This window comes from Mizuhopecten yessoensis, unplaced genomic scaffold (genome assembly GCF_002113885.1).
Source record: "Mizuhopecten yessoensis strain PY_sf001 unplaced genomic scaffold, ASM211388v2 scaffold11017, whole genome shotgun sequence".
In the NCBI taxonomy this organism is placed as follows: Eukaryota; Metazoa; Mollusca; class Bivalvia; order Pectinida; family Pectinidae; genus Mizuhopecten; species Mizuhopecten yessoensis.
The window spans coordinates 762,931-785,593 of NW_018408837.1; the positions used below are offsets into that span (position 1 = coordinate 762,931).

At 34.9% G+C, this 22,663-nt stretch overlaps 2 protein-coding genes across 5 annotated transcripts; one reads left to right on the plus strand and one right to left on the minus strand.

The window, feature by feature from the left end:
- Positions 1 to 5,917: 5,917 nt before the first annotated feature.
- On the minus strand, positions 5,918 to 13,946 carry LOC110464644 (fatty acid-binding protein 9-like). The gene is made up of 4 exons (XM_021519979.1): positions 13,770 to 13,946; positions 10,225 to 10,394; positions 8,736 to 8,852; positions 5,918 to 8,157 (listed from the first exon to the last, which is right to left on the minus strand). Exons 1-4 carry the CDS (start codon positions 13,849 to 13,851, stop codon positions 8,101 to 8,103), a joined length of 426 nt encoding a protein of 141 aa, XP_021375654.1. The 5' UTR covers positions 13,852 to 13,946; the 3' UTR covers positions 5,918 to 8,100.
- LOC110464642 (cellular retinoic acid-binding protein 1-like) lies at positions 13,945 to 20,633 on the plus strand. Of its 4 annotated transcripts, none has more exons than XM_021519977.1 (5): positions 13,945 to 14,030; positions 15,770 to 15,920; positions 17,067 to 17,236; positions 18,682 to 18,798; positions 20,148 to 20,633. In XM_021519977.1, exons 2-5 carry the CDS (start codon positions 15,833 to 15,835, stop codon positions 20,199 to 20,201), a joined length of 429 nt encoding a protein of 142 aa, XP_021375652.1. In that variant the 5' UTR covers positions 13,945 to 14,030; positions 15,770 to 15,832; the 3' UTR covers positions 20,202 to 20,633. The 4 variants fall into 4 exon arrangements, with proteins under 4 accessions (XP_021375652.1, XP_021375653.1, XP_021375650.1 ...); XM_021519978.1 differs by having other exon boundaries at positions 13,981 to 14,025; XM_021519975.1 differs by lacking the exon at positions 13,945 to 14,030 and adding an exon at positions 15,389 to 15,510.
- Positions 20,634 to 22,663: the final 2,030 nt, after the last annotated feature.

Here is a 22,663-nt window from a genome sequence, read left to right on the forward strand (position 1 = left end):
TCAAACACCCATTTGCAGAACTAGTATATATCTTAACAGTTTCTTTCCTAGTATGATGTCTCGGTGGAATAGATCCGATTGTAATTATTATAATTTGAGGTCTGTAAGTGAACTTAAAAAGCAACTCGTCCATCATGCCATTCTTCCTAATGCTGAGGATACGTGTACAAATGCTTTTAAATATGGAGGGACTAGATCTTTTAACGTCATTGTATGTCAACTTAGAAACCATGCAAGTCAATTAGATTCTGATCTTTTTAGAAACCACCTTACTAATAGCCCATCCTGTATATGTGGCAACCATGACGAAGATGTGGATCACTTCTTCCTATACTGCCCTAGGTATATACTCCGAAGACAAAACCTATTAGATTCTCTGTCTCATTCGCAGCTTAACATTCAGCTAAACCTACACTTAAATCTCGATTTAAACCTGATTGAACCTTTAGTAAATAATATCAATATACTAACTAGGGGAAGTAACCACCTTAGTCATGATCCTAATTCTGCTATTTGTGTCTGTGTTCAGAAATATATTGAGTCTACTAACAGATTTTGAAATAACTGTTAATTCTAGTCCCAATGTGTATGTATACATGTCTACATGAATACTCGGCCTTCAACACGGCTCCTGCTCTGGATTGTCAATGACTGGGTAAGCACACAGTGGCGGTGTGTATGGACATTTTAGTGCTGCCCAGTTATAATTGTTATCTTGAGTAGGAGTGGTGATGGAGGACTAGTTGATGTTACAAATTATTCAACTAATAATATTTGATATTTACTGTATTGAATGGAGGTTCCAGTTTTTGATATTAATATATGTTGTAAAGTTTGATTATTTACAAATGCAGTATACACACATGGCTTTCCATTTTGAAATATATTTTATATATACTGTAGTTTTTAATTTTGCTTAGTTCAGGGATAGATAGAGACTATTAAGTATTAAGTATTAAGTACTATTTAATGTTCCAAGCCAGTGCTAATATGTTAATGTCTAAATTATAATTATTGTTTGAAATGTGTGTAACCCAAGGGAGAGGGCTTGTATATGCATAGCCTGTTGCCCAATTCCCATTGAATCATTTGATTTAATAANAAGAGGGCTTGTATATGCATAGCCTGTTGCCCAATTCCCATTGAACCATTTGATTTAATAAAATATTTTGAAATTAAAAACGGAAACGTTTTATATACGGAAACGTCTTATACAAGTACGGAAACGTCTTATACAGGTACGGAAACGTCGTATACGAGTACCGAAACGTCTTATATACGTAAACGTCTTATACAAGTACGGAAACGTCTTATATACGTAAACGTCTTATACAAGTACGGAAACGTCTTATACAAGTACGGAAACGTCTTATACAAGTACCGAAATGTCTTATATACGTAAACGTATTATACAAATTCGAAACGTCTTATACAAGTACGGAAACGTCTTATACAAGTACGGAAACGTCGTATACGAGTACCGAAATGTCTTATATACGTAAACGTCTTATACAAATACGGAAACGTCTTATACAAGTACGGAAACGTCGTATACAAGTACGGAAACGTCGTATACGAGTACGGAAACGTCTGTACTCCAGGTCAAATGGTCATGGACGAGCTGTCAACACATCAGGATAGGTCCAAACATCCGGTTACAATTTCTCTCCATCCTTTGGTAGATTAATTAAATGGTTTATTGTGCTATAAAACAGAGCTGGCAGGCGCGTCAGTAGTGTCTTGTACACCGACCGGTACGCAAGAAAATCCATCAAATTTTCATAACAAAACAAAAACACTGCTTGCTGTTTCCCAATGTCCCCCTGCCAAGGCTCTCAATGGATCCGCTCCTGAATAAATCCACTCCGAACAAGGGCTTGGTAAGCCCCTGGATTATGTTTTGATTTATTGTGGCACTGTAAAATAATTCAGTTAGTGTAGCATTCACAAAATAGAGTTGGACTATGTGTTACGTACGTGTTGTTCCAATTGATGTTATAGCTAGAAAGGTACACATTTCTGGTTTTATAGTCTTTGGATGGTAAAAAGGTAATGTGTTACTACTAACAGAGTGTTACACGTCTAATACTACTCTCTACATATAAAGATATGTCACAGTCATTTGTTTTTGTCAATAAAAATAGTCCTCACAAAAAATAGTCATGAGAAAAAAATACACCTCACTCATAAACATATATCTCAGGACTAATTTTTTTTGAGGACTTTTTTTTTGACAGAAACAAAAGCCTGTGGAATATGTCGCAAATTATCTGATCCCTGGCTGTGTAAATAATCATTAAACCTGCTAAAAATAATCGACATAAATAAGAAGACTCACTCTCATCTGTTAATAAACCGGAATTGTTACAATATAGACATGTATTGGAACTCCCGCAGATGAAGCTTGCACTCGATGAACTCTGCATTGGGAACATCCTCGATATTCCAGGGTTTAAGTTCTCTTATACGTTACCTGCATCCATGGAGTATGTCATAACAAAGTCATAGTCTCAGTGTGCGCCACCTTGTGGATAAGACAAGTAGACTAGTTTGATTCCCTTGATGTACATCAAAAGAATCTTGAGGCTGCGTAACGGTAAAATCAATAGGCTTTGAAGTCGGCTATCGCTCCTCTATATATCTGTAATCTACAAAGGAGAGGTATCAGCCAAGCTAGCGATGAGTCACGTTTTTTTGACCTGATACCAATCAAATAACTAGCCGCGTCCTTTCAATTTTGCTATAACACAGTCCAGGGGCGTAAAGAATGCCGAACGTAACCCCTGTAGTGTCGAACATGGGGTATTGCTATCTCTTACGTTATTTGTTCTTCTTGAATAAGTCATGACAGAATCGAAGGCATGTAGTTAGCTTATAAGATTGTTTCGGGTATAAAAAAAATCTTATCCAATTTCTAGGCTGATACCTGTCATTTGAACATTACAGAAGACACTGCTATATAAGTAGTCCAATAGTCCAATAACAACCAGCAATAACACATACAACAAGAATTGATATAGGCCGTTATATCGTTTAGGATTGACCTTAGGGCAAACTTGTACGAAAGGTGATTAAACAGTGATAAGCGCTATCTTGCCTGTGTGTGTTTCTTTAAAATGCAACCGTAAACTGATTAAATACGTTCCATATATAGCAAATACAGTAGAGTAAAATTACATGCACAATAACGATTTTTTACCTTGTGTATTGACTGATTCATTAGAGGTTGAAAACTATCGTTAAACAGTGATTACACTTTTGATTCTGACCTTGCCCTTTTTATGGTGACGTCGTAGCATTTTGTTTTGTTTCTATTTAAATTTAACCAATTTCACAAAGACAAAACAATATAGCATTTTCCTTCTCCGTTTTTTTTTTCTATTTCATCTTAGGATCGAAGAGAGGCTATTCCGTCTTTGCGTATTGCAGAGTTATCTTCTCTTGGGAGCAGGTATGGATTGTTACGTCATTGGTTTGTGTGAGAAAATTACGTCGTTTTCTCAAAAATTGATGACGTTACTCTCACAAACCAATGACGTAACAATCAATACCTGCTCACAAGAGAAGATAACTCTGCAATACGCAAAGACGGAATAGCTAACCACACAAAGTAAGAGCCCATTCGACATTTAGGTATGACATGTACCATCCTTATAATTACTAGTACACTAAAATCAAGGCAGGGGCAAAAAGGGCTCCAATCAAACACGCCGGAAATATCCTGACTGGAGAAAAAGGTGGATATAGGATACTCTAGATAAATTGTCTGGATGTCAGTAAGTAGAAAAGGTGGAGTCTATGGAAGAAAAAAACAGTAGGTACTGTGGGTGCCAAAATCCATTCAACTGTAATCATTTCGTAATCAAACCATACATATTTAATCTGTCTTGTTTGATTTGAAACATTGCGATGGTGCAGTATTGAGATATTTTGGTTTTCATTTCTGGTAATCATTCATATTCTACGAGAAAAAACAATTGGAAGAAAAAAATGATGGTATTGTAGCCAAAATCATTCATCTGTAACCATTCTGTAAACAAACCATATAGATGTTCTATATATATTATATATATATTTATCCCGCCTCTGACAAAAATGTAGCAATTTCATTGGCTGGCGCGAACCTCATACAAACCCGTATTATGCTACCTGCAGGGGGTATATTTTCCATATTACCCCTCTGTGGAGCCTCACTATCGTGACGTCATGACTCCATGTTTTCGTGACGTCACACCGACGACAGACGACGTAAACAAACATGGCGGCGAGGTTTGCTTCAAGAAACGATGATGAAATCAAGAGAATAAGGACGGATCTATCTTCTCGCAACACACAAAAAAGCAACAAGAGATCGACAACAACACTAAAAGCCTACTTAACGGAGAAACAGCAACCATCCAATTTCAAAGCGTTCGACAAAGTCGCACTAAATGAGACGCTGTCCCACTTTTACATGGACCTCCGGAAACCGGACGGGAAAATGTACAAGGCAACCAGTGTGGAAAACATTCGCCACTCACTGGCGGCTTATTTTCTGATGAAATAAATAAAAAGTCATCGGCGGGATAAATTCGCAAGTGACTATGTAACTAATAATATCTGATCAGTCTCGTTTGATTTGAAACATTACATTGAGTGCAGCGTTGAGATATTTAGTTTTGAATTTCGTGTAAGCATTCATATTCAACGGGAAACATGTTTCAGTAAATTTTTAGGTTTTTTTAGAAGAATTATTTCAAAAGCTGTTAAAGATATCCTTTACCCTTGTAGATTAATATCAGGACCCAGCCTCTCAGAGGAGTCGTCAAAGCCACCCCTGTATTGAGTGTTTCTGTTTTGTAGTCAAATACATTTTGTATGAAACATCTCGAAAATCGAAAAGCTATTAATTGCATATTTTTCGGCAATGTTTTTGTTTTCAAAGGTGCATAAATTGGCCTATTTAAATTCATTTGAGATGAAACACGGCATTTTATTGGCCAGTCGAAATAATTTGAGACGGGATAAACACGATATATCATCTGTAAATTTTACATTCGCTTATAAGGCCCGGACGGCGATTGTTAATGACGTCAGTGACTCTGACTGACCCCTCCAAGTCATGAAATTTATTATTATTGGCGTCACGAACAATAGCGAGACACCAAAAAGGTCAATGTAATTCCGCCTCACTTTGAATATTCCTGACGTCACCAATCCACGGCAAAGTGACCCGTACAGAAACATCTTCAAATCGTCGTTTTAGTCGGTGATTTAAGATGAAATGAATTAGAATGGGGATTATTCTACTGTATTTATCGTGATTATACTGTCGCAAATATCTGCGGTTCCTGTCTACGTCGCCAGTAAAATAGTAAAAATGCAACAGTATGATCACGATATATTACCGCAAAACGTAAAATACAGTAGGGTTATTCCGCCATTCGCGAGGTTTTAGATATTTGCGACAGTTTGATGCGTCGTCCGGGTGCACATTTGCTACATGTTTAAACTTGCTACGACTCTTTTCGATAATGAAGGGTCCCTGTCCCAGTTCGGGAAAAACATGTGACAATTTCACCTCATACATGTACAGTAGTCTTTTATTAGGTTCGTTTTCGCGGTGGCCAAGTGGTTAAGGCGTCTGACAGTCTGCTACCACTAGCCCTCCACCACTGGGTCGCGGGTTTGAGACCTACGTGGGACAGTCGCCAGGTACTGGTCGTAGGTCGGTGGTTATTCTCCGGGAACTCCGGCTTTTCCTCCATCACCAAAACCTGGCACGTTCTTAAATTACTATATCTGTTAATAGGACGTAACCCCCCCCCAAAAAAAAACACCCCGTTTGAAATATTACTGTACATTTTCGCAGTGGTCTGCTTGCTTAACCTATAATTCTGTTCCGGATAAAATTGTGGAGAAAAAACAAACTAAGATATACGTTTGAAAATTGATACCATTTATTAATTAATCTAATCTTCATTACTAATTCTGAATGATATTTTATGGACAATATCTTTCAGGTTTGTTTGCATATTGCCAACTATATAGACAGAACACATATTAAACAACAAGATATTACGTTATGATAAAGCTATCATGAAATAAGACTCATATTTAGTGTTTCATTTGGAATATAACAGTCAATTTTGTTTTGTTTTAAAATTTCATTAGAGGAATTACAAATGAAGTTTAAATACAAATTACTTCCATTTTTGTCAATATTTTTGCCCGACTAATTTTATATCAACTATCTTTACTCAATATGAATTCCTGCTGGAATTTTGACAATATGTCATTATCTGATACATGTACCACCAAAAAACAACATTTAAACGTGCCGGAATAAAAGAAAAATATTTAGACATGGACTTGACCGGTGATATTCAGTAATTAAAAAGGTAACATTCATTAAGTAAAACAACGTTCATCGGTGAAGTTGATTGCCTAAAAATGTATGTGTGTTTTTGTGTGTTAAATACAAACGTCGATGCAAAGGTAATTCCTGCTTCCCTTTATCTGAAAGTAGACTCATCCTTTATATTATTATGAAACCAAATAATCCTGCAACGTAACATTTAACCATGGAGAGGACTTTTAGAACGTATCAAGGTGGAAAGATATTTCTTCACATGAACGTGATCTTACACGAGTTGTTATTTGATATGAGATTTATGAAATGTTTAAGAATTTTAAGAATTTCAAAGTAGCCCGTAGCGTCGATATGGGGAATACTGGAATCATCTGGTCCGTCTACCTGTCCTTGGTTAAAAGTTTGTACAGAGAACTTTTCCTAAAGGATGTACGTAACACGCACAGATGGCTGCACTTAACTTATGCAGGATCGATGCATCATGTAATAGCGCACCTGACATTTGCATTTCGAGCTCGACATTTTCGCGGTGTAATTATTTGTTTTGAACTAATGATACACAGGCAATATACTTTATATTAACTGGCTAACTTTAATTATTTGGATTCAAGATGGCCGCGATGGCAAATGATTGGCTGAGACTTATATTGAGTTCTATCGGGCCAGATTTGTTAATACTTTGAGGTTCAGATGTATAAGGGATACACATTTCATTTAAAGACTGATTTTATGACAGGGCAATGTTTACAAAACTTCAAATTCAGCAGGAATTAATCTTTAATAAAAAAAACCAATCTGGATCTTTGCAAAAAAGAAAAAAAGAGATATGAACAATTCAAACTTAATAATCATAGCAGAATATATACTTAACTCTTAACCAAATTGTAAGTATAATGCTTAAGGTAACTGTAACTCTAACACAAATCACAGGGGAAATGTGTAAGGTGGTAGGTAGTTTATATCCTTAACGTTAACAAAAGTTTTTAGTTTAATGTGCATGACAGCAATTATCTATAAAATCTTAAATAAAATATGGGTATTATGTGTGTAAAAACATCATCAACTAATGAACATCATTCAAAATCATTCCCGATTCAGGCTTCTAAATAAGCATTCAAAACATCTTCTTTACTCATGCTTACAATTTTTTTCTTCTTTCCAAAACATGATAAAACATGATTTGGCATATTAGATAAGCATTGCCCCAAGTAGGCTTCGAACCCACGACCCAGTGGTGGAGGGCTAGTGGAAGCAGAATGTCAGACGCCTTTATCACTTGGCTACCGCGTAACTAAATACTGATAGAGATTAAACATATTACAACAGCCTACTCTGTTACTTTCATGACATCATGAACTAGATTAAGCAATTATATTGAAAACGTTCTGAACTACCCTGGTATGATTTGTGACATAAACTTTCATCTTCTCCATATAAACTTCATTCTTAATGTCGTAGATGAATAATTAAATAAATAAAAAAAAAATATCCCAAAACCAACAACAGCCTAAAATCATGGATAAAATTCATCCTCATTAACAAAGCAATTACTGATGTTCTTGCTTATAGCAAATACAAAGTCTTGTCTACTGGTCAAGTATTGGTATAAAGATACATTGACCATTAATGTGTAATAGTCTATAACACAATTAATTATTCTAATTATTATGCGTAGAATTTCTCACAACAATGTCCAAAGTATGTATAATTAAATTGGACGAGATTTGTTGAAATATGTCTGTGTCCTGTCACGCCGTGACTCGCTCGAAGTAACGTTTGCACACCACTTTCCCGCATTCTATTTGCTGCAAAGAAAACAAAATGAAGCAAAATAAACGTGAAATAATTAAAGATATCACAACCAGTAAGCATAAATTACAATGACGTATAAGGTGGCATATATCCTTAAGTCTAACACAAATTAAAATTACAATGTGTGGAATGATGATGACCAGCAATAATAAATATTAATTGGAAAATAAGTGATACGTAAACATCCATTTTATTGTTAAAGATAAAGAGAGCAATGGTCTCTAATGTAGTGATTTCTCTTTGCTATATTGCTTTCAAGGCCTTAACTTTATTTTGCAGTAAATTTTCAGCTAGATGATGACTTGCACTTACTACTGATCCTTTAACATATTATGGTCAATTTGACTATTTATTCATACGTAAGCAATTCAAACGAGTTTTTCATGCTAGACTGAATTCAACAAAAATCACCTCTTTTATCATTTTGTGTTACTGTTGAATTTTCGAGGTTGATATATTAAAAAATATTTTGATGATGAAATGTTAAATATCTGCATAATACCGTATTCTCCAGAAAAAACATCTCCCAATGTGTGAAGAGCAAGGACTGTATTCATAAGAATAAACTTACAACAAGTAGCTCCTCGCCAAAGCGCTCCCTGTAGACAGTCTGTGGTTTAACGGCAGACTCCTGGTCTATTGGAGTATTGGTATACTTCAGCTTACCATCTTCATACACAACCATACACTGAAAAAACGTACTCAAAATTTTAAGACATTTTTATATCTTCAATATTGCACAAATTTTGAAAACTATAAAAATGTCTTGTACTTTCTACAAAAACAATGTAAATCTGATGCAGTGTGTATACGCTCCCTATCGTTAGGCGAAACGTCTCGGGTCGAGTGACATACAATTCAGTCATAGCTTGCCAAACGGACCTGTCGGTCTTGAAACGTTGCGATAAGTTTAAAACGTGTAGAAAGTAAAATTTTGATATCAAGACATTTTTATAGTTTTCCGTGAAAGTACAGGAACAAAGGAGATAATGCATTGCTCAAATGCTTTTTAGGATGTCATAGTAGAGATGTTAGTCAAATGAATATGATTTATAACTGCTTATTGAGAAACAACGAGTAAATATATTATGTTGAGTAGATAATAATAAAACTATTAGATGTGTCATGTTACATCATCCTTACTCTTTATGTCACAATCACATCCGCGCTATTTCATGACGACATTACAGTAATTAAGGTTATTATCGCGGCTTATTTTTACGCTTGTCGTATAATTCTGTGAATTATCAATCTAATTAAAATTATATCTTCACATTGCTCCCGTTTCCTGATATGTCGTGTTACCAGGAAACGGGAGCAATGTGAAGATATAATTTTAATTAGATTGGTGAATTATATATTCGCGATCACATTAATGACCCGCAAAATCGGGAAAATATCACCCCCACGAAAATATCCTTCTATATTTATATAAATATACCGTATATATCATCTTTCTTTTTAAGTTTATTTGTTATCATATATGTCCTTATGTATAGGAATGATCATTGTTTGAACGGTTTCATTTGAATACAGTCACTAGAAAAAGTAATACAAAATCATTGTAGTCATTATAGAAATAAATTTTAAACATTATTTATCTTAAAACAGTTATAAGTTTGATCAACTCATGTTGGCCTAGCTAGAAGTGCAAATTTAATCACGAGAAGTAAAGTTAATCTTACCGTGGTTGAGATAAATATAGTATGTCACCTTATTCACGCATATAGGGTATTCTAAACAACCTTTTATTTCATACATTTTTTTTTATGAAACAGGCTTAAGCGAGTTTCACAAAAAAAATCTGATGGGAATGGAACAAGTTTAAGATTCTGTTTATCATTTGATTAACTACATTATTTTACAGTATTTTGTGAATATTAGACAAGATAATCTAAGGGATACACCACTTGTTTGTGGATTTGCAACATAAACGTACTATTCCTCGTGCCATCATGATAAGTGACATTACACATGTTAGTTTATGAAACGTGTATGTGAAGGCACTGCATTACAAGTATAAAGGATAAAAATAATCATTTTCTATGATGGTATCTTACCTCCATTTTTGTTCCTTCCATCTCTTTCTCAATTTTTTCGTTTAATTTGAACGTATCCACCTTATCTCGGATTCCAGTTTTCTGTTCTATAGTGATCGTTTCATCTTCTACAGATATTACGGTAGTAGGTTTCGCCAGTGCCGCCATTTTCCGAATAAAGAAATTTACCCCTGAAAAAAATAAGGACTTGTGATATGTATTATATAAACCTTATTAATTCATTTATCAGCAATTACTACCTTATATTTATCAATTCTGCAGCCGGAATGGAAGCGTGCAGAGAGTCTAAATGAGGGAGGAAACCGGAGTACCCGGAGAAAACCTATGTGATCAGGCAGGTTACATTTTCACGACTGATCATGCAATTGAACGCCGGTCGTCTTGGTGAAATGCGTGTGTGTTATCCACAGCGTCACACGATCAAAGGATTTATGCATGGGAATATGTTGTAGCTACAATATTGTATTTTTCTCAACCAACAGAGTTGCAAAGGTCGGACTCTGAAACCCTGATGGAGCAATAGAAAGATTGGCTGCCTTGGCATATGATAACAGGTATTTTGGAAAAGATAGCTGTCACCTTGTTGAATAGTCATCCACATATTCTTAGAAAGGCAAAAAAAAAAAAAAAAAAAAAAAAAAAAAAAAAAAAGAAAGAAAAAAAAGAGTGACACAGCCAAATACACGTATACAACATCATTTATATGAATACTGTCTGAACTAAAAATCAATACAAATGAATGCATCAAGACCTGTGGAGAAATCAACACAATATATAATTGTTTTTCCATTTTCTCCTTACACGAATGTTTAAGGATCATTGTCCTACTGCATGATGGTTCTTCATAGATACAGTAACCTCCCCTTAACTTCCGTTTGGATATAACTGTAGCACAATTGGGCAAGGAAACATCTGTGGACAAGGTAGCTCAATCGGCTACAGCGATAGTATTTCAATCTGAAATCGAGGGCTCGAACCCCAGTCTAACCTAGCTGATACTCTTGCGTTCAGAATACTGTTGTTGATGATGTATTGATTATTTCATCTTTAGAATTCCAAATAAAAGTCGCAAAAAGTATGGTTTTCTTTTCAGAACTATTTTTTTCGAAGCTATAGTCTGCAAGTAAAATCAGTTTCTAACACTAAGTTACAGTTTTTTTGCAATAATACTGGACCTGCAATATTGGTAGCGTTTGAGGTAATTTGAAGTGGTGATTTTCAAACGGGCCATGTTTATATTTCTTCTAACATTATTATAGTGTTATAGAGTATTATTCAAACGAAAAGCCCTGAAATGTACATACAAAGAGTAAAAGCATCACCACCAGTTTTGTATGAATGAAATCGATTTGACAAGGAATGTCGGTAACAGCCGTATATCCTTTACCTCAAACCAGCATGCCTATCGATCTTGATCTCCACAACCTACCTAACACACTGAAAGAATTATCTTTAAAGAGATTGACTCCTATTTATCAGAAAAAAATGAATTCTTACAAACGTCCCCAGATTAAGCTCCATCGATTTGTACAATTGAGGGTTAAAGCTCTTCATAGACAGCAAAACCTTTCGGAAATGACAAGGCCGTAGTATTGATTACTAGGTATCACATGATAGGATTGAACATTTTCGACGGGAAGAGCAAGTTATTTATGTTGCACAAGTTAGAATATCACCGACATGTAAAAGTATGGACATGTTTCAGAGCATACAGTGTTTTGTTAGATGTAATATACTAGTAGCGTACTATGAGTGTGTATGGTCATATAATGTTTATTTTTTTATGGAGGCACGGTAGTCTAGTGGTAGGACGCCGGGCTCGTGACCAAAGGGTTGTGCATTCGAGTCACGGCACCACGGCACGGCACTGTGTTGTATCTTTGAGCAAGATACTTTACTCCGCTTGTTCTAGTCTACTCAGCTGTAAATGAGTACGTGGTTGGGCAGTGCTAGATTTGTTGAATGCTAGCTGTGATAGCCGCAATGGCAGCACCGGCTGTATGCTCCCCAGGGAGTCGAGAAAGATATTGGCTGGTTGCAACGGCCCTATAACCATGGATAATAATTCGTGAACCGCTTTGAGACGACCTACGAACTAGGTTGTGTTAAATTAATATTATTGTTATGATGTTTTATGTATGGTTAAATTAGTGATGTGCCCTCGCCCAATATGCATCTTAATGACCCACTATATGTTCAGACAGAGGATCAGCAACTAGCCACATAATACATTAGGTGCACCAGGAACCATTGAAATGGTATCTTATTTATTTTACCACATGTGTTTTCTTATTTCATCGAATTCAAGTCAAATCAGGTGTTTTTGCTGTGGATGACGTCATTTCATTGTGACATCATACTGATGACATACAAAAGTCTTACTAAGCTGTTAAGAAAATCAGAGGACTAACAAGTGATAACGGAGAAGATTTCCGATTTGTTAAGCATTTTTCTTAAGCAATTAAGTATCAATATTAACGCATTTTAATAAAAGGTTGTTGACAACCCATTTTCATGTAAGATTGTTAGTAACCCATTTTCATATTGTTATCAACCCTTTTTCATATTACATATTGTTATCAACCCATTTTCATATACCATTGTTATCAACCCTTTTACATAACATTGCTATGTCAACCCATTTTCATGTAAGATTGTTATCAACCTTTTTACATAACATTACTATGAACTCTTTTTCATATAGCATTTTTATCAACCCATTTTCATTTATTAAGATTGTGATCAACCCATTTTCTTGTAAAAGTTTGATCAACCCATTTTTGTGTAACATTGTAATCAAACATGCGAAATTAAAGTACAAATTTTGTGACTGACTATGTTCATTTCAATTTGCAAAATAATATCAGCAATACTTTGGCAAAACTATCATCATTCTATCATAATTCTTACGCTCGAACACAAAGAATAATATGTTTACTCTTTGTTAACATAGTATTCTTTGTGTTCACGTGTAAGAATAATATTCAGGTACAAGTTACCATAAACTAGTAATATATAGGATTTACTAATGTAATGATATAATATAAATTTTATAGGCTGGTTTCATTACTACATAATGTAGTTGTGGAACGTCATAATATGGACAAATGTCCTATGACGTCATGTTATGATAGGTCAACTAATATTTGATTACATTGATAGGACGTCATTTAATGATCAGTTCATAAATGTTAATTTTGCAGCATATGTAATGAATTATGAAATATTAGTGTTGAAACTTATATTTATTCCTCATCATGACACGTGAAATTGTTTTGAGTACAGCTCGTTTAAAAAATCTCTAAATGAAAACGTATCAATTCGTTTTATAGAAGGCAAGTGGTTATACTGCTCGCCACCTCCGCATATCTACACACATCTTTGTAAACAAACCACACAGTTAGTTCACGTCGGCACGTACACACAAACTGGTATATAAATGTATCTATATACGTACATCATGTACACTTATGATATATACAGAAGCTATGTCAATAATCAGACATCTTCCCTGTATACATATAAACCTTAAATCTGCAACCTACCAACTTCCGCGAGGAACTCCTCGAAGTTTTCGCTCCTGACCATCTTCCACGTTCCAACAAACTTTTCCTTGATGTCCTCCATTGCCTTATAAACGCTGGTTCCCAGACGTTCTCGTTTCGTGTGGAAATGTGTGAAAAATAAAATGAACGTGGTAATACACAGATATCAGCTAAATCACTGTGTGGGATACAGTCCCAGATAAAACCTAACAGATGATGCTACACATTCGGCATATAGTCACGAGGGATCAATTCGGTGAGGTATGGTTAATCTAACTGTAGTCTAGCTACATCGATTTTATACACGACTTTATGTACATATCTCTATTGACGTTGTCTGCATCAAACAGAAATAATATTTCTGCTTTAAACAGTCAATATATGTATTTTTATCACATAATGTGCTGTGATATCCAGTGCATACATACCCATGTTATATTTTTTTGCGTATTAACCAATGTAATATGACTTATCAGCCCTGTGATTGGTTGTAAGTTTCAAACGTTTCAGTTATGATGTCACGCATAGGACACGTACATGACGTCACAGACTTACGCACTGGAGTCAAACTGGCAGCTTTTTACATTTCAAGGTTGCATGCAAATTGTTGTTTTACACGAATAAATGCCACAAATCTTGATTATGTGATAAAAAGGATCTTTCTCTCGTTTTCATGTCATATGAAATTTATGAAACTCAAGACGAACTTTTCATTTTAGCTCGCCTTAAATTGAAAATTTCTTAGACTCGTTTCATAAATCTCATGAAATGGAAACTCATGTAAGATCCTATATATATTTCATCGTATGTACTTTTTCATTAAGTTTGTTTTAAAGTCAGTTCCCATAAATTGTATATGCGTTGTCTAATATTACAGATTATCATTATATCGATGGATTGATTTTTGTGCAGCTGTCAGACGTCGTATTTTAAGCAATCAAAAATTACTATATAATAGAGGATATTTGCTGGTATGTTCTTAGCTAATTCTATTTGGTAGAATTTCCATATCACAAGGTACTTTTGGATGACAGAATACAGTAAAACCTCGATATAATGTCCCTCGTTGCATTTGCCACCTCGTTTACTGCCAACATATTTCGATGTTCCTTTTTTCTCATTTTCTTAAGAATTCTTTCATACTTTTCCCCTCAATTTATCGCCAAACCTCTTTACAACGCCAATATTTCTCTAGACAATGGTGGCAGTGTAACGCGGTTTTACTGTAGACATATTAGGAAATTAAGTCTAAAATACATGTAACAAATACAAATTGTTTCCGTTGTCTGTTTATTTATTTATTTATTTATTTCCTGTTAATTTTACATTGTTCGTTTTTTAATGGATCGCTGATTTAAGTATTTTAGAAAAATGAGTATTTTAATGAAACAGAGCTTCATTCTTTGATAAGTGATAATTGTAGACTGAGTATGAGGATGCCAATTCTATTTAATTCCTCCATTTCACGTGACATACAAGGTAAATGAATCTACCAACGTTAACTTGTTTTGTTGTTTTGTTTGTTTTTAAATAAAACAAATAAGGCAAAAAGTTGAACATTACTTGGACTGTGACTCATACGCATAACTGATTTATAACAAAACATTTGCGATCAACGATGTAGTCATGTGCTAACAGTCACGACATAGACTTGAACCAAGCGAATTTAACCGATGTCTGATTTAAAATGTTTTCTAGCATGATGCGCTGCATTTATCTATGATTGTATGAATGAGGTGAGGTGAGTACACTAGTTTGTGATCGAATATCACTAATATTTCTAATACTAGAAATCATCCATTCTCTTAGCCATTAGATTTATATTTCAGTGGTGAAGATTTGATGGATTATAAATTATATATAAAACAACCAACTTACACCAATTTTATCTTTGAGAGTCTGATGTAAGATTATACCCACCGTGATAAGCCTTGTTAGTTTGATATGTGCTCATCAGCAATATATGCCGCTAATCAGGAATCTGATATGATATGTTACAGGGTGACAATCTAGGACGTTGGGCAGACTTCTGATTTCATTGCATAGGTCGCATCATCGAAACAATGGCTTTGGATCAAATCAAGGACAGCTTGGTTGGGAAATGGAAAATGGACAGAAGCGAAAACTTCGAGGAATTCCTGAAGGAAGTTGGTATGTCTTTTTCTGATCTTACATATATTCTGTTATCTGTTATTTGAAGTAAAAGGGGGAGTTTATTTCTGTTAATATTTGCATGTGTATATATGTGTGTGCTGTGTTCGTATATAGTAGGGCAGACTTTGATAAAATAACATGATATACCGCTTATACCTAGATCTAGTCTAGAGGGATGCATACATTCCTCTTTCATACTTCGAAAGTATGATTGCATACAATCATACTTTCGTTTCGTTTCTTTTTCTTTTTTGCTAAGGTTTTATACAATTACATGCGATTACAAACGAGAAGACAAACACACTCACACAAATCATCATCATCATCATCATCATCATCATCATCATCATCATCATCATAATACAATAAAGCTCCCCTTCATACACACGAACAAGCGTTAGATATGAACACCTGTTTATACCTAAATACAGTATAGTCGAAATTTTATCACAGGTGTTATATCACGACTTATACTATTTCCATAAATGTACAAAATGGTTATACGTTACAACACATGTAGATTGTAGCGTTAAAGGAAGGTATATCAGACGTTGGTATCGGATTAACAATCTCTTGAACTCGTCATAAGATATTGATACTCATACATTTCAAGGACAGAAGCTTGTGATAACATATCGATATGTGTGGACTAAAGGGGCATGTCATTGGATCACTATAAATGCTGGTTTGGAGGCGGTGAGGAAATGATATTTCAGACACGTGTTAACAGTGAAAATGTATAGAGGATATTTAATGGTGTCTTCAGTAATAACAAATATATTTCACGAGTGTGGCTAATATTTTGATATTTTACACGAGTGCGCAGCACGAGTGAAAAATAACAAAATATAAGCCACACGAAAAGAAAAAAAAAAAGAAAAAAAACCCGTTATGATTGGTCAATACGAAAAAGTGATATTTTCACAGTGTGAAAATATCACTTTTGATATTTGTCACATTGTGAAAGCTGACAGAATCAGATATTTCACTGGCAAAAATTTTGAGCACAGATTTCATGCTTGAGCACGAGAACGGTTTCATGAATACGGGCCTCGGTTTATTTGTTGTAACAAAATTGCAACCTAGTACATCATGGAGGTTTTTACCATACTACGAAAATGTCTTATTCTTGCTTATCCACAGGTGTAAATATGGTGCTACGGAAATTAGCGCCGCTAGCGAAGCCGACGATGAATATCTCGATTGAAGGGGAGACAATCAAAATTATCACTGATATTGCTGTGAGAAGAGAAGAAGACTTCTTCAAACTAGATGAGGTTTTTGAGAAAGAGAGAGAAGGAGAGATGTTTCGAGTAAGGGTTTAAATTAATATCGTTTATCATTCGAATATTTAGTTTCAATGTTAAACTAATAACATGGTTGCCATAATAAAAGACAGACATGAACTACACCAAGAAGCAGACTGAATCCATTTTTTTGGTTTGATTGTGTTTATTTAAGGACATGCTAGGTTTTGGTGGTGAAGGAAAGCCGGAGTTCCCGACGGCCAGTACCTGGTGACTGCCCAACTTAGGTCTCGAACCCGCGACCCAGTAGTGGAGGGCTAGTAGTAGCAGAATGTCAGACACCTTAACCACTTGGCCACCGCGGCCCCGAATCCATTAATAATAGAATTATTGCCATTATTCGGTTTAATATTATTTTCAAAAAAACGCGTGAAAGGGGTATAAAATATATCAATATGGTTATATGAATGTGTTTTCCTCCTGCTCAGGAAATAAAATATTTAAACCTGAAAAAAAATCAGCTTTAGATAAGGTACATTTATAACAAATAACTGTTGCTGCCAACTATTTAATCTCATGATGTTATTTCCTTTTAATATCATATACAATTTATATACACAGTTAATATGATTTACTGTATTAAATTATTGTAAAGTAATTATGTTGGGATGTTTGTTATTCACTAAGCGAGATATATTTTATTGTTTATGAAAACATCACATGATATTCTTGCAATACCGCTATTTATCATATATACGATCATAACTGACCTTTATAGAAAACAGACACTTTACTTTATTAGTATGTAATGTATGTATATTCCGATGAAATAGTAGTTTAAATTTCATTTAGAGATACTTGTTTACCATACTTCCTTTCATTATTTTTTTATCTAATATTTCTTATATAAATTTGAACTTTTAATGCAACTTGTCTGTTATTACTTACGTGCAGTTTTGTTTTTCGTACCTTGCTTTACCTGTTGTTTATTGAAAATACTGCTGTTAATGACTTGTGGACCGCATATTTGTTACAAAAAGAAAAAAGAAAGAAAAAAAAAACCACTTATGAAAAAAAATGAAATTATAAATTCTTGTTTTATGCTTTTTGTATTGTCTTCATTGCGATAGCACATTTACTGGTCCCACATGAAATGCCATTAAAGTCAGAGATGTCTTTCACTCTCTATGTACCCGGTACCTGCGTTTCTTACACGAAACACCTTCTCAACACACATACACTTTTACATTTTTACTGTTATGAAATACTTTATGTTCAGATAAACCCTCGTTATAATGCCATCTCATTTATCCCATTTAATGTCTATTTATTTTGTATTTCCCTAACATTTCATCGACAAATTTCTACGTATACTGCTAAACAACATAATACCGACAACCAATCTGCATCAAATGATGACAGTATATAGAGGTTTAACTTACTACACTGACGTTGTACCATATACTTATTTGAATTGTTCATTTGTTTAACTCAGCAATGATGATTTTTAGGGATGTGCCACGTGGGAAGACGGTAAACTGAAGATAACTGGTACGCCATTAAATTCAAAATCCAAGATGAAGGCCCCTACAATCTACAGGGAGAGAGTTGGTGACGAAATGCTTCTGGTAAGGACACTGCATACATGTAGTCAGCCTAAAAGTTCGTAATGAAAATACCTTTTATTGTATATGTCATATGATTGTTTTTAAGCTACATCCTCATTGATTCATTCATAATCACGTGACGGTCGGTGATTTATTATATTGACTCTGTGTTTCAATTTTTAGATACAATATTCACTTTATGACGTCACTCGAATTGTAACGTTAAAATGCTTTCCGCCAAATGCATATATCTAATATAAAGCTAACCACATAATTACTCACATCAACAAAAGGCCGTAATTAAGAAATATTATATAATGTTATAATATGAAAAACATTAGAATACGTAGGAAGAACGTCTTGATATTGTAGATGATTATCTATTTAGGTGTAAAAGGCATAATACAATATTAATGAGTGATAAAATATAAAACCAAACCATGTTTATCCTCAATGTTACACATCTAGGATGCTACATCAATTCACCTGTTTTTTTCTGCAGATTCCTTTTCAGAAAGATTGTGTAAAGTCAACAATGTACTGCAAAACAGATGTTTAACAGAAGTATTAGCAATTCAAATTAACATTTTGGACAATTACGGGATAATTTGGGTCAAAGCAAGGAACAGTGGTTCTTCATTTCTTACATTTTCATTTGTCAATGTACCTTATGCAGAAGTTGCCATACTTTAAAAAATGTATCAACGTGATTCGAGGAAATTTGACAAGCTTGATATTTTCTAAACAAACAACACACACATATATACAGTGGGTAAGAGAATGCGTGCTGACCCCCTTTCTATCTCTTGGTCGTCAGTCAAACTTAACAACTCTGTCGGACAGTGTACCTTATGTAGCCCGAGGAAATGTGTTTATCTACTGTCGTTTTACCACACTATTGCATAACAGGTCAGACAAAACTAAAAAAAAAAGTAAACTGAGCATGGGGTAATAATATGTGTCTAACGTTCATCCTTCAAGATACAAGATTCTGCTGGTGTAGTCCCCAAAATTTACCGTAAGCTTGATGGCCACTTTTATCTATTGTTTGGTAGTTTTTGGGTTCATGATATACCCCCTTTACTCATTATTATTTTAAATGTACTAGAGCTCCTCGAATTTTTTAATTTCTTAAAATTACGGGGTTTGTTTACACACACAAACCCGACCTTTCTGTTTTGACAATAGTTTTAGACCAATTGGGATTCTATCTAATTCTTCATTAGCATTTCTTGATAAGTCATAGGATGAATGGTGCAGCCTAATTCATTTCTGGCATTCTGTCACTATTATCAAAATGTATAGATGCAATTTCATATGTGTGTGTTCTACGTTCATCTTACAACGGGTTTGTTTCATTCTTGTTTCAGACAATGTGTGTCAGTGACGTGGTATGCAAAAGATACTTCAAGAGACTTGAGTAGCAGATATTCCCAACGAAGTACAAAGAAAATATATCTACGTAGTATTCAGAAACATCAACGTAGTACACAAAAACATCAACGTAGTACACAGAATCATCAACGTTATACACGGAGACATTAACGGAGTACACATAGACACAATCGTAGTACACAGAAACATCAACGGATACACAGAAACATCAACGGAGTACACAGAAACATCAACGGAGTACACAGAAACATCAACGTAGTTCACAGAAACATCAACGCAGTACACTGAAACATCAACGGAGAACACAATTTAAAACTTATGAACAAATGCAACGAAGAACACAAAAAGTGGGCATCACTGGCGAAATGCGTATTCTGTGAATCAATGGCATTAATCATGGATGTTTACAAAAAACTGACAACACAAGTTTTACAATTAAATCGAATAACTGTCATACCGAATATTTTTTATGTTATACTTTATTTGAATATAAAATTATTGATACAATTACGTGTATATTACTAATTATTCCTCGCATGCACCAATCAAAGCCGGCCGTGGCTTTAATTGAAAAGCCAATCTGCTGGTAAATATGTATACTCGCTGATTTGAAGAAAAGATGTATATTGTGGTTGGTTAAGTAAATAACCAAATAAAGAAATAAAGGAGTGGTTTTATTTAGAAATGAAATCACGAAAATCCGTTAAGGAGAACATTCGTCCTGACATCTTAAGCCCTATTTTACTTTTAACTCAACTGAAAATGTATCGATACAATTTTTAATCCTTGAAGGTGAAGGGCACCACTTCATCGGTTATTGCCATGAAGAAGAGTTACACTTTGATATTGATTTTATTTGGAGTAGCCTCCCTTTTATATTAAAGATCAAGCACCCAAAAGGAGTTTTTCTGGTTTAGACCAACATCCCCTGTCGAATAATTCAGTCTTTTGCTTAAATGGACATGGATAAGAAAAATCATAGAATCATGGTCGCTATCTTGTAGACTTCAGTGCAAAAGTGCAAACTATCTTTGTATTTTACCATAAATGTGCCGATACCAAATACCAGAGTCCGAAGAAACTACAAGATATACGATAACTACGGTAACGGGATACATACATACTCTCCGATTGGTGCACTTTACTTGTCCCGTAACAAGGGTGATGCTCACTAAAGTGACACAGTCCAATGACAATGTAGATCTATAATACACGTTCTCCATTTGGAAATACTAGTATATCTCTCAGTCAAGCTCACCATCACCCTTACCTTCGTCGATATCACTGGTGTGTAAGCGGTTAGGAAGTCTTATGTATTGTCAACTATGTAAGTTTTTATATAGTTTATATATATATTAGGATGATTTAGTATCTGTGTAACTTACAAATCGACATTACAGACGAAACAGGAGGTGTTAGTAGGTAGAGGAAGTAAATAAATGTCCTAATATAAAGTTGTACAAATGATGCGAATACCTTTAAATCAGATAATAAAATGCCTTTATATTCCAACATATATGCTTATAAATATTTATAGCGTTTGAAGACTACAAACCCGCCATATTAGTTTCATTGGAAAGAGAGCGATTTTATTACCTTCAAAAGGAGAGTTACAATTATTTAGGGCGTGACTAAACAGGAGCCGGAAACGTACCTGAATATATGGAATCTAATTACATAGTAAATACATAACACCGATGTTATATTTAAGCACCAAAGAACCATTATACCGCAAATGAACCGTTAAACAGCTTGATTAAATACTCGAGTATGACATAGATAAGCGTTTTTGTAATATTGTAACTTAGTAATTATGCCACCCTAGTTTGGTTTGGTTTGGTTTAATTTTGTTTAACGTCCTATTAACAGCTAAGGTCATTTAAGGACGTGCTTCCATGTGTGTAGTGTATGCGTGCTTGCGGGTGTGTATGCAGGAGACAGGGTATGTTGAGGTGCTTGCCTCCTTGTGATAGCACGGATCTGATGCCGACATTATAGTGCTATCTCACTGAAATGACATGCCGATGGAACCCAGCACAGCATTCCGCCCGGTCACATTAATCTGACAACGGGTGAACCAGCTGTTGCCATTCCCCTTGATGCTTAAAGTTAAGCAGTGAATAACAACTACCATTTGTAATAACTTTGGTATGTCCCGGCCTGGGGACAGAACCCATTGCCTTCCTCACCTGGGCGAACGTTCAACATTCAAGCCAAAAGTTATGTGTTCCCAAGCATGGCGCTAGGAAATAAAAGGAAATAAAAGCGTATTACTAGTAAACCAAATGTCCTGGGTTCGACTCTTATAGCGGAGACATTTAATAATCAATTAGCGGAGACATTTAATAATTAATTACCTCTCTTACATTTGCTCCCACTCAGCGATACTTTCAAATAAATCACTATGACCCTTCGAAAACTCGGGACCCTGAGCCCGTTTTCATGAAACCGTTCTCATGCTCAAGCATGGATTTTGTGCTCAAGCTAGATT